The following is a 13,025-nucleotide window of genomic DNA, read 5'->3' on the forward strand; positions in this document are numbered from 1 at the left end:
CTGCGTTAGCTCATTTATCTATGCCAAAGGTTACAAACTAACACTTACGCTGCTTTGCTCTAGCTAATTATACAGGATACAGGCCTGTAGGTTCCTTGCATTACAGCCAAGTATAATGAAGTAATGTGTACTGGAATTATTCAATACAAAACATAAACCAAGAAAATAATATAATCAAACCAATAAAGAAAACAGATTGTATAATATAGCAATTGTATAATATAGCCCCATGGGCTACAAAATGGAAGAAATGTAAATGTGACCACTTTAGTAGCAGCTGCCACCATGCCTCACTATTCATACCCCACCGTAAGTTCCATACAAGTTTGTTGCCAATGGATCTCAACAGTTGAAACCCACTGGTCTGGCACCTATGGTCTGCCCTCATTTCACCCTCCCCATGCCGCTATGCTGCTCTTCAGGGGACTATTGCAGAGCAACCTGTACGGCCTCTCCACTTTTGCTTTCTTTTGTCCTCTTACAGCAGTAGAGCTATGTACTGGGACTTGCACTAATGGACTCAGAGAGAGGATTTGGCCCTCACAACATCTTTCAATCAAGGATCTCAAATCAGTTTGCGGTCAAGTCTCAGTATCCTTGTTAAATCAGTAGGAATTATCTTTATTCTGCAACACTCGTTAAGGACTTCTGCAGACTGTGTCCTACCTCCAGTGCTCCTGGCAACATGGGTCTACTGCTAGAATCTTTTACCTACTAGTTTTACCTTAAGCAAGCCAGAATGACGAGTTTTTCCCAGCCACTCTTACAGAATGCCTAGCTCAGAGAGTCAGCACAATGAAAACCTCTTTCCACAACAATACTATTTTTACCACATAATCACACTCTTCTCTCCCCCTATCCTATCGCAATTAGATGGCTGATTAATCATGCTGCATGTTTCACTCAGCAATTAATTACAACCACATTTGCAACTTGAGGCTAGGTACTTATGACTGCTGCACATTACACCAGTAGCCAATTCAGATCCCACAAAATAAGTCAATGTGCATAACCTACTGACAGCAGTCAACAGCAGTTTTATTTGCTATTATATGTTATAATGAAATATCTCATTACTAAGAATGGGAAAGCAGCGGGTAGAAGATGCACTGGTTTAAACTGTCTAGTCTCCTCTCACCCAGTTAAAGAGAGGAGTTTCATGCTCTCAAGTAGAAATCCACGAGAATTCAGAGTATTCATGGGAAGGTCAGTTTTGGAATGCCTGGTCATGGGCCCCAATTGCAGTGCATTAACAGAGCCACTAAGAAAACTTCCCTAGTTCTTGTCCACACTAAGCCTGGCTCTAGTTCAACCTGTTATATTAATCCAAACTTTACAAATCCTCATCACTCCTTAAAAGAAAAATGGTTCACTGTAACTGAGGTAACTCCAACTCACGAGGGTGTTTCATTTTTACTACAGAATTTTTCAGTGTAGGGTCCAAGACAATTTAAAGAACAAAAAACCCAAACAGACTCTTGGTAAGTAAGTTGTGAGCCCTTCCTATTTAGCAAAAGAGGATGTTTGTCATAAAAAAAGAATTTTGGCTTGACATTAAATTTCTGAAGAGGAAATGGGTCTGAAAAAACAAGATTATTTTGAGGCAAACATGAAGGCTGAACTCTATACAACTCACCTGAAAAGATGTATGCATCTCCTTGGTTGAATTTACCTTGGAACCAGAGCTGCTGCCATTTTGATCCCCTTGTCAGGACTGTTAGGAGAGGGGACGCATACTTTCCTGGGCCTCTCTGCTGCAATTTTGTGGATGAGGTAAATTCAGGGAGTCACTGATGGGAAGTGTGGTCAGCTGGTTAAAAGGGTAGGCATGAGAGAAATGCATGACTCTGGCTTTCCCAACAGAACCAGTGACATGAATACCAGAGACGTCCCCATAGAGACATTGAAAATGTGGACTGTTGAGAGCTAAGGAAATCAGCCTAGAGAGTCCCTTACCAACATCTCAATAGTTTACTGGGTCCTTGCCTGAACATGTTCTTCGTCCATGGCCTTGCATTTAAAGACCAAAAGGGGCCACTGTTGGAAATGCAAGTAGCAGCAAGTGACAGCCTTGGCTGTTTACCTTGGATGAATGTCCCTCAGGCTACTGCTTGCCTTGACCTTCACCATGAGTAACTGTAGGGAGAAAAGCTGGAAGGTACCATTTGTCAGTTCTCTGCTAGTGCTCCCTAGCTCTACATGGGTTTCTGCTAACCAGAGCAAAGGAAGTCTAGCTAGCCCTTCTCCAAGCTGGTCTGAAGTGTGAGAGAGGGCTTCCCCCACCACAAAAATATAACAGAACACATGATCCAGGAAGCAGTGCAGGTTTTCCCTATATGCTTCGTCTGTCACACTGGGATCAAGCAAGGGATGCAAGAGGACATGTCTGGCTGTAGTGCAGGTAGCCAGGAATTAAGTGGATTAGCCCAAAAACATGCTCAAAAGTTGGACATAGATCAAGCTCAACATCCAATTGCACCAGAAAGTTAACTTTCATGGTTTCAGTTTTTAAGAGTTTTATATCCAAGGATCTGCAGCTCTAAGGTATCTAAAGAGGCAGAACCAAACTGGCAGGCTCTTAAGCAAGCATTATGTATCCTTGAGCTAATGATTGATATCTGAGTTCTGCCTGCAAAATAAATACCAAGTTCTCATCCACAGACATCAAAGCATATTATGAAGAAATTAACTATCATTACTGCCATTTTGCAAAAGATGAACAGAGCCACAGGAGGTGAAGTGAAAGCTGCGAACCAGCTGAAGATCCATTTTAGGATCTGAGAACCTTTCTTCAAAGAAGAAAGAAGAGTTTACCTGTATGCACACATCCCTAGACCCTGTTCCAAGGCTCAGCCCTTAAGACTGTGGGGAGTGAGTTCAGGGAGCACATGACGTGGATCATGTGACTGCAGGTTGCAAGGAGCGCCTGACACAAATAGCAGCTGCAGTATCTAAGCAGTAAGACCACCATGAAAGGACCCAGGAAGAAGCTCTTGACAGTAGTCAGAAAGTGCTGTCTTATCCTCCTTCCTAGATGTGGAAAGTACAAATAATACAGCCCTGTTAAGTGTTCTGTATTATTTTGAACCTTTCACGTATTCTCTTATTAAACCTGCCCTGAGGATGTGCAATGTCTAGAGCCCTTTGGTATTAGTCAGACTGTCCTGCCCACCAATTTATAGCAGCCTTTAACCCACCTCAAAAAAAGAAAAGGAGTACCTTTGAGGCACCTTAGAGACTAACCAATTTATTTGAGCATAAGCTTTCGTGAGCTACAGCTCACTTCATCGGATGCATACTGTGGAAAATATAGAAGGTGTTTTTATACACACAGACCATGAAAAAATGGGTGTTTATCACTACAAAAGGTTCTCTCTCCCCCCATCCCACTCTCCTGCTGGTAATAGCTTATCTAAAGTGATCACTCTCCTTACAATGTGTATGATAATCAAGGTGGGCCACTTCCAGAACAAATCCAGGGTTTAACAAGAACGTCTGAGGAACTGTGTGTGTGTGTGGGGGGGGGGAATAAACAGGGGAAATAGGTTTGAATAGAGACTGGGAATGGTGGATTCATTATAAAAAGTAACCTAAGTTAATTGTATCCAATTTGCAAATGAATTCCAATTCAGCAGTTTCTCGTTGGAGTCTGTTTTCGAAGTTTTTTTGTTGAAGGATAGTCACTTTGAGATCAGAAATCGAGTGACCAGAGAGATTGAAGTGTTCTCCGACTGGTTTATGAATGTTATAATCCTTGACATCTGATTTGTGTCCATTTATTCTTTTACGTAGAGACTGTCCAGTTTGACCAATGTACATGGCAGAGGGGCATTGCTGGCACATGATGGCATATAGCACATTGATAGATGTGCAGGTGAATGAGCCTCTGATTGTGTGGCTGATGTGATTAGGCCCTGTGATGGTGTCCCCTGAATAGATATGTGGGCACAGTTGGCAACGCGCTTTGTTGCAAGGATAGGTTCCTGGGTTAGTGGTTCTGTTGTGTGGTATGTGGTTGTTGGTGAGTATTTGCTTCAGGTTGGGGGGGCTGTCTGTAGGCATGGACTGGCCTGTCTCCCAAGATTTGTGAGTGTGTTGGGTCGTCCTTCAGGATAGGTTGTAGATCCTTGATAATGCATTGGAGGGGTTTTAGTTGGGGGCTGAAGGTGACGGCTAGTGGCGTTCTGTTATTTTCTTTGTTAGGCCTGTCCTGTAGCATACAGACTAATATTAATTGCAAATACAGACCAACATGGCTGTTACTCTGAAACCACCTCAAAAAGAAGTTTCGGACCTACACACAAGAGTTGAAGCCAGCAGTGCTATTGTTACTGAAGATTGTCAATGCTTACAGTCTTTGGGCCAGATCCTCAGCTGCCGTAAATTTACATAGGTCTATTAGAGCTGATGGAGTTACACTAGTTTACACCAGCTGAGAATCTGGCCCTTTGTGTCCAAGTTATGCCACAGTTCGTTGGAGGTTTTTGTTCAGGACAAAGTGACAGACTAAATCCTGTCAGACCTTGAGTCAAGGTCTGAAGTTTGAGATGGTTTTCATTTGACTATCAGTACAAAGTACGGACAGTTCCCACTACTGAAATAAGCAAGGCCAGGAAAGAAGATCTTCAGTATCAAGCAGAGGTTTGAGGACAGCTCTATATGTAAAATGCTGCACCGGTGCAGCTGCATCGCTGTGGTGCTTCAGTGAAGATACTACTAAGCCAATGGGGGAGCGTCTCCCGTCAGTGTAGTTAATCCACCTCCACAAGAAGGTCAGCATTTCTGTTGGCTGCAGCGGTGACAGAATGACAGGAAGAGAAAGGTGATGTCTCAGAAAGGTGTGTCCCAAGATACATGTTCCTATTCTTCAGTGAAACTCCAGCCTGGCTACTGTCTATCATATAGAAGAGAATAGTGGTCATGCTGTGATTCTTTGTAGCATGAGATACTGGGCTCTTGTCTAATCTTGCTACTTATTCAAATTACATTCCAGATTCTTGTGTCTATTTTGTAATTAGATTTTTGGGGAAGAATATGCTCTAAAGTTATCAGAATAAATGTACAGACTGAAAAGGACATCTCTTTTCCTTGTGCTTTAGTCAAAGATAAAGTGTGTTCTTTTTGCAGTCTCTACTACAGCTTCATCGATAGATACATAGATTCCAAGACCAGAAAGGACCATTATAATTCTCAAACTTCATCACACCATGACCCCACTTCTGACACACACACACAAAAAAAGACTACATAACCCCAAGAGGGGAGACCAAAGCCTGAGCCAACCCGCCCAAGCCCTACTGCCCCACACAGAAGGGAGGCGGCAGGGAGGAAGGTGGTGAAACCCTTGCTCTTCAGCCCTGGACATTGGGGCTCGGGCTTTGGTCCCAAGCAAGTCTAACAGCAGCCCTGGTGACCCCATTAAAATGGGGTCACAACCCACCTTGGGGTCCTGACCCACAGTTTGAGAACCGCTGAAATAGTAGGACTTCCTGCATAATACAGGCCATAGAGCTTCCCCATACTAATTCCTAGAGCATGTCAGTTATAAAAATATCCAGTCTTGATTTTCAAATTGCCAGTGCACCACTTGCAAACTGAAAAATGGATGCGCAGCTGGCGCTGATGGTATCTTGCTGGAGCTGCTAAAATGAACTTTTGGCCCTGTAGCGGAATCACTTGTGGCCATCTTTCACCTGATGTAGAGAATTGGAACCTTTCCAACCGCCTGGAAGGACAGTATTGTAATCTCACTTTATATGGGCAAGAGACTGTGCAGTGAACGTTAGAGAGAAAGAACAATCATCTTGTTGTCCATGCCAGGGAAGTTGTTTGTGCATATTCTGCTAGCACATTTAGAGCCCCTGCTACATTGGAAGAGTCACCTCCAACAGACAGGCTTTACAAGGAACGGGTTCACATTAGATGCCATTTTGGCCACCTGCTTGTTGTCACAGATACATCATGAGTTCAAGAAATATGTAGTGTATATTGATCTTAAGGCTGCATTTGATTCAGTTGACTGAGTCATGCTATGGAAGGCCTTAAAGGGCATAGGTGCCTCAACCACTCTAGTGGACTTGATTAGTGAGCTGCATAATGGAACCACTGCCCGTGTACATCTGGGGAATCGGATGTCAGCACATTTTAAATCAGTATCTGGCGTCAGGCAGGGCTGAGTCTTGGCCCCTGAACTCTTTTGCTGGGCAATGTAACATTCTGTCAGATCCATAGATTCATAGATATTAAGGTCAGAAGGGACCATTATGATCATCTAGTCTGACCTCCTGCACAACGCAGGCCACAGAATCTCTCCCACCCACTCCTGAAAAACCTCACCTACATCTGAGCTTTTGAAGTCCTCAAATCGTGGTTTAAAGACTTCAAGGAGCAGAGAATCCTCCAGCAAGTGACCCGTGCCCCATGCTACAGAGGAAGGCGAAAAACCTCCAGGGCCTCTTCCAATCTGCCCTGGAGGAAAATTCCTTCCTGACCCCAAATATGGGGATCAGCTAAACCCTGCGCATATGGGCAAGGTTCACCAGCCAGATACCCAGGAAAGAATTTTCCGTAGTAACTCAGATCCCACCCCATTTAACATCCCATCACAGGCCATTAGGCCTATTTACCATGAATATTTAAAGATCAATTAATTACCAAAATCATGTTATTCCATCATACCGTCTCCTCCATAAACTTATCGAGTTTAATCTTAAAGCCAGATAGATCTTTTGCCCCCACTGTTTCCCTTGGAAGGCTATTCCAGAACTTCACTCCTCTGATATTTAGAAACCTTCATCTAATTTCAAGTCTAAACTTCCTGGTGGCCAGTTTATATCCATTTGTTCTTGTGTCCACATTGGTACTGAGCTTAAATAATTCCTCTCCCTCTCCAGTATTTATCCCTCTGATATATTTAGAGAGAGCAATCATATCTCCCCTCAACCTTCTTTTAGTTAGGCTAAACAAGCCAAGCTCTTTGAGTCTCCTTTCATAAGGCAAGTTTTCCATCCCTCGGATCATTCTTCAGCCCTTCTCTGTAACTGTTCCAGTTTGAATTCATCCTTCTTAAACATGGGAGACCAGAACTGCACACAGTATTCCAGGTGAGGTCTCACCAGTGCCTTGTATAACGGTACTAAAACCTCCTTATCCCTACTGGAAATACCTCTCCTGATGCATCCCAAGACCGCATTAGCTTTTTTCACAGCCATATCATATTGGCGGCTCATAGTCATCCTATGATCAACCAATACTCCAAGGTCCTTCTCCTCCTCCGTTATTTCTAATTGATGCGTCCCCAGCTTATAACTAAAATTCTTGTTATTAATCCCTAAATGCATAACCTTACACTTCTCACTATTAAATTTCATCCTATTACTATTACTCCAGTTTACAAGGTCATCCAAATCCTCCTGTATGATATCCCGGTCCTTCTCTAAATTGGCAATACCTCCCAGCTTTGTATCATCCGCAAACTTTATTAGCACACTCCCACTTTTTGTGCCGAGGTCAGTAATAAAAAGATTAAATAAGAATGGTCTCAAAACCGATCCTTGAGGAACTCCACTGGTAACCTCCCTCCAGCCTGACAGTTCACCTTTCAGTAGTACCTGTTGTAGTCTCCCCTTTAATTCCTTATCCACCTTTCAATTTTCATATTGATCCCCATCTTATCCAATTTAACTAATAATTCCCCACGTGGCACAGTATCGAACGCCTTATTGAAATCTAGGTAAATTAGCTCCACTGCATTTCCTTTGTCTAAATAATCTGTTACTTTCTCAAAGATGGAGATCAGGTTGGTTTGGCATGATCTACCTTTTGTAAAACCATGTTGTATTTTGTCCCATTTACCAATGACTTCAATGTCCTTAACTACTTTCTCCTTCAAAATTTTTTCCAAGACCTTGCATACTACAGATGTCAACTACAGGCCTGTAGTTACCCGGATCACTTTTTTTCCCTTTCTTAAAAATAGGAACTATGTTAGCAATTCTCTAATCATACGGTACAACTCCTGAGTTTACAGATTCATTAAAAATTCTTGCTAATGGGCTTGCAATTTCGGGTGCCAATTCCTTTAATATTCTTGGATGAAGATTATCTGCGCCCCCCCCCCCCCGATTTAGTCCCATTAAGCTGTTTGAGTTTTGCTTCTACCTCCATATCCTCATTCCCATTTGTCATGCTACCATTATCCCTAAAGGTCCTCTTTAGCCTTATTAAAGGCTGAGGCAAAGTATATGTTTAGATATTGGGCCCTGCCTAGATTATCCTTAACCTCCACTCCATCCTCAGTCTTTAGCGGTCCCACTTCTTTTTTTGTTTTCTTCTTATTTATATGGCTATAGAACCTTTTACTATTGGACTATTTTACTATTGAACTACTTTTACTTTACAAGGTCCAACTCACTTTATCCCTACATGTTCTGACCTCAATAAGGTAGCTTTCCTTGCTGATCCCTCCCATCTTCCACTCACTGTATGCTTTCTGCTTTTTCTTAATCACCTCTCTGAGTTGCTTGCTCATCCAGCTTGGTCTACAACTCCTGCCTATGAATTTTTTCCCCTTTCTTGGGATGCAGGCTTCCGATAGCTTCTGCAGCTTTGATTTAAAGTAATTCCAAGCCTCCTCTACCTTTAGATCCATAAATTCTTCAGTCCAATCCACTTCCCTAACTAATTTCCTTAATTTTTGAAAGTCAGCCCTTTTGACATCAAAAACCCTAGCTGCAGATTTATTTTTGTTAATCCTTCCGTTCAGTTTGAACTGAATTAGCTCATGATCACTTGAACCAAAATTATCCCCTACAACCATTTCTTCTATGAGGTCCTCACTACTCACCAAAACCAAATCTAAAATGGCATCCCCTCTAGTCGGTTCAGCAACTACTTGATGAAGGAATCCAGCAGCTATCACATCTAGGAAAATCCGAGCCCTATTATTACTACTAGCACTCCTCCTCCAGTCTATATCTGGGAAATTAAAGTCTCCCATGATCTTGCAGTTTCCATTAGTATTTACTTTATTAAAAACATTAAAAAGGGCTCTATCCATATCCAAATTAGATCCCGGCGGTCTATAGCACACCCCAAGCTCTATCCCAGGGGAGGCTCTAATAGTTTTCTTCCCCAATGTAACTTTTGCCCAGACGGACTCTGTCTTATCCATTCCATCGCTTCTTATTTCTTTACATTCTACCTCATCATTGATATACAATGCTACTCCACCACCTTTACCTTTATTTCGGTCTTTCCTAAACAGCACAGACCCTTCAATACCTGTAGGCCAGTCATGACGACTATTCCACCATGTTTCTGTTATCCCGAGAATATCTGGTTTCACTTCCTGCACCAGTAGCTCTAGTTCCTCCATTTTGTTGCCCCGGCTCCTCGCACTGGTGTACAAACATCTTAATTATTGCTGTTTGGACTCGCTCACATTCTGTACCCTATTAGGCATGGTCATTCTACAGCCAGTATAACCTATTAGACTGGTATCCACACTGCCCTTCCTCCTTATATACATTCTCCTACCCACGGCTGTATCCTCTCTCACTTAGTTTTCTTCCCTCTCAATGCTAAAATCCAGTGTGGAGATTACCTGGACATCTCCCAACCATCTCCCCCAAATTCCTAGTTTAAAGCTCTCTTAATCAGTTGTGCCAGCCTCCATCCTAGAAGTCTATTTTCTTCCCTACTTAGATGAAGTCCATCCCGAGAGATCTGTCCTCTGTCCATGAATGCCTCCCAGTGGCCATACATCCCAAAGCCCTCCTTATAACACCATTGCCTAAGCCATAGGCATTAAGTTAGGTGATCTCTCGCTCTCAAACCTTGACTATGCAGATGATGATGTTCTTCTAGTACAGACCCCGAACAGGTTTTGCAAGGCACTCCAGCAAATAGAGGAGTTGGCCAAAGTTGACCTCCATGTTTCATGGTCAGAGACAAAGCTTCAAAAGCTAGGATCAGGTTCACCTGCGACTCCAATCTCTGAATAAGGAAACAGTCAAAGCAGTTTCCAGCTTTTGCTATTTGGGTTCTACACTCATCAGTTCCTCCAACTCTGACACAAAGGTTCTCCATCAGATTGGCACCACAGTGTCTGCCATGGGTCATTTATGAGAAATATAGTCTCAACATCATCCCAGCACAACCACCAAGTTCAGGATCTATTCGAGCTGTATCCTCTCCATACTGCTGTACAGTTGTGAAACAAGGACACTGTGTTGCTCAGATTAGGCAAAGATGGAGGCTTTCCACACAAAATACCAATGTTATATCCTGGGCATTCATCACACAGACGTTTATGGTGCTCTAGTTTATAGACTACCGGGGCTACTGTCCGCAGCTGGCATGTCGCCAGAATGCCACAAGACATTCCAGTGAACATAATTCTCTGAGTGGCTTGCACCAACCAAGACATGGAGGTGGCCCAGATCTCCCCCCTACATGGGTGCATCAAGTCTATTCCGACATTGGATTTTCGGCCTGTCAAGCCCTTGCTGCTGCACAGAAACAGAGCAAAAGGCGAACGATCGCTAGAGCAGACTCACTGAGTAAGAGAAAGATGAGAAGGAGGAAAAAAAAAGGGATGGAGAATCCACCATGATCTTTGGTAAACTGTTCCAACAGTTAATTACTTTCATGGCAAACATTTACACCTTATTTTCAGTATGTGTTTGTCTAGCTCCAACTTCCACCATTTGGTCTTGTTATACCCTTTGTCTGCAAGGCTGATGAGCCCATTATCAAATATTTGTTCCCCTGTAAGAAAAGGAGTACTTGTGGCATCTTAGAGACTAACCAATTTATTTGAGCATAAGCTTTCGTGAGCTACAGCTCACTTCATTGGATGCATGTAGTGGAAGATACAGTGGGGAGATTTTATATACACAGTTATAGACTAATCAAGTCATCCCTCAATATTCTCTGTGTTAAGTGAAATATAGCGATAGACTCAAAGAGCTTAATCCAAGATATGTTTTCTAATCCTTTAATCAGTCTCAGTTTTTCTCTCAACTCTCTCCAACATTTATCGACATTCTTCTTGAACTGAGACTACCAGAATTTGACACAGTATTCCAGCAGTGAATGCGTGAGTGCCAAATACAGAGGAACATAGCCGGTCTACTCCTAATAGAGAGTCTCCTGTTTACGCATTAAAGGATTGCTTTAACTCTTTGGCTGCAGTTTTGTACCAGGAGCTCGTGTTCCGCTGATTAGCCACCACTGTCCACCCAAGTTTTTTTCAGACTCACTGCTTCACAGGATGGAGTCCCCATCCTGGAGATATGATCTACATTTCCACCCTAGATGTATACATTTACATTTAGCTTTATTAAAAAACATTGTTTGCTTGCACCCAGTTTACCAAACAGTCCAGATTGTTCTGTATCAGTGACCTGTCCTCTTCATTACTTAACCCTCCCCCAATTTGTGTGTCATCTGTAAACTTTCAGTGATGATTTTGTTTTCTTTGAGTTCATTGATAAAAGTGTTCAATAGTGCAGGGCCAAGAACAGATTCCTGGGGGACCCCAATGGAAACACACTCATTCGACATGATTCCCTATTTAATGTTACACTAAGACCTGTGAGTTGGCCAGCTTTTAATCCAATTAGTGTGGGCCACGTTAATTTTATATTGTTCTAGTTTTTTCAAAATGTCATGTACTACCACATCAACCGCCTTATAGAAGTATATAATATCAACACTGTTACCTTTAATCTACCAAACTTGTAATCTCATCAAAAGGAATATCAAGTTAGTCTGACAGGATCTATTTTTCATAAACCCATATGTTACGGGATAGTCTGGCCCTTAAGGGGAGTCCTCCCAGCCACTTGGCATAGTTCTAAGAATTTTGGGTGGTCTGTACACAAAGCCTGAGGAGCTCTGGATATAGAGGAAAGGGATGTCAGGATCCCTTCTAAATGCCACTTCTTCCTGTTACTATATCTTTAAGGGCCTGGGACATGGAGCCTTTCAGACAAGTAGGACAAGGTTGCCCTCTTACCCAGCCAATGAAGAATGAACTGGGAGCATAAATGCTGCCTCCTCCTTCATAGCAGAGCAGAGTAAGGTGGCTCCTGCAAGGCTCTGAATTAACTATCAGCAGACACCAAGGGATGGCTACCAGTCCACAAGTTCAGAGGGTTTAAGTAGGGATAGATGAATTAGATAAAGTATCACCAAGCTCCATGAGGAGAGCTGCGGTTCCTGCCATGAGAAGAGACTTAAAGACTAAGGCCTGGTCTACAATATAGTTAGGCTGACATAAGGCAGCTTAAGTTGACTTAACTCTGCAAGCATCTATACCCATGGTGCCCAACCTTATCACGTAGGAGGACCACATAAACTTAAGCACAACGTCAAGCACAACTTTGTGTGTGCGCCAAACAGATTCAACATATTTTGATAAGCTTTAAAGTTACCTGTATTGATTTATATTTTAACATTAGCTTGTTTCATAAGTATTTAGATAAAAACAACCTATGTGCAGTACTGTCTATTCACAACTTGTGTAAACTAAAATCACGTAAACATGATGACAAAATGCTAATGAATCAGCTGATAGTATATTGCGTTGAAGCAGGCCGTGAGCCTTATGAAAAGCTGAAGTGGGCAGTGTATGGCCCGCACACTGGGCACCCCTGGTCTACACTAAAACGTAACTCCCACTGATTTAACTCTCCCACTAAGCTGACTTAATTTCGCCTCCATGAGAGGTGTAGTTCTTAAGTCGATGTAGTTAGGTTGACACAGCATCAGTGTACACACTGAATTGCTTACATCAACTGTTGCTGCCTTTCCGAAACTGTCCCACACTGGCAGTTAAATTCATGCAAGTGCTCTTGGTGAGGACGTGCACTGCTGACACAAGGAGCGTAGCATGGACATGTAAAGCTGATTCAATTACTCCGGTGACTGTATGTCAACATAACTTAGGTTGACTTAATTTTGTAGCACAGACTTGCCCTAGTAGAATGTTGTGGGAACTTGAAATAGAGCTTAGAGGG

At 42.6% G+C, this 13,025-nt stretch overlaps 1 protein-coding gene across 10 annotated transcripts in view; it reads right to left on the reverse strand.

The window, feature by feature from the left end:
- The window catches only part of MAEA (macrophage erythroblast attacher, E3 ubiquitin ligase), a 118,045-nt gene that overhangs the window by 72,322 nt on the left and 32,698 nt on the right, over window positions 1-13,025 (reverse strand). Inside the window, exon 1 of one of the 10 annotated variants that reach the window (XM_073342796.1) lies at window positions 1,637-2,016. The exons of the other annotated variants lie outside the window; for them this stretch is intronic. Within the exon in view, the coding sequence (XP_073198897.1) occupies window positions 1,637-1,654 (18 nt within the window). The 5' untranslated portion in view covers window positions 1,655-2,016. Of the gene's footprint in view, window positions 1-1,636; window positions 2,017-13,025 lie in introns of those variants that run through there. 10 annotated transcript variants of the gene reach the window in all.

The sequence above is a fragment of the Lepidochelys kempii genome, chromosome 4, assembly GCF_965140265.1.
Source record: "Lepidochelys kempii isolate rLepKem1 chromosome 4, rLepKem1.hap2, whole genome shotgun sequence".
Lineage (NCBI taxonomy): Eukaryota > Metazoa > Chordata > Testudines > Cheloniidae > Lepidochelys > Lepidochelys kempii.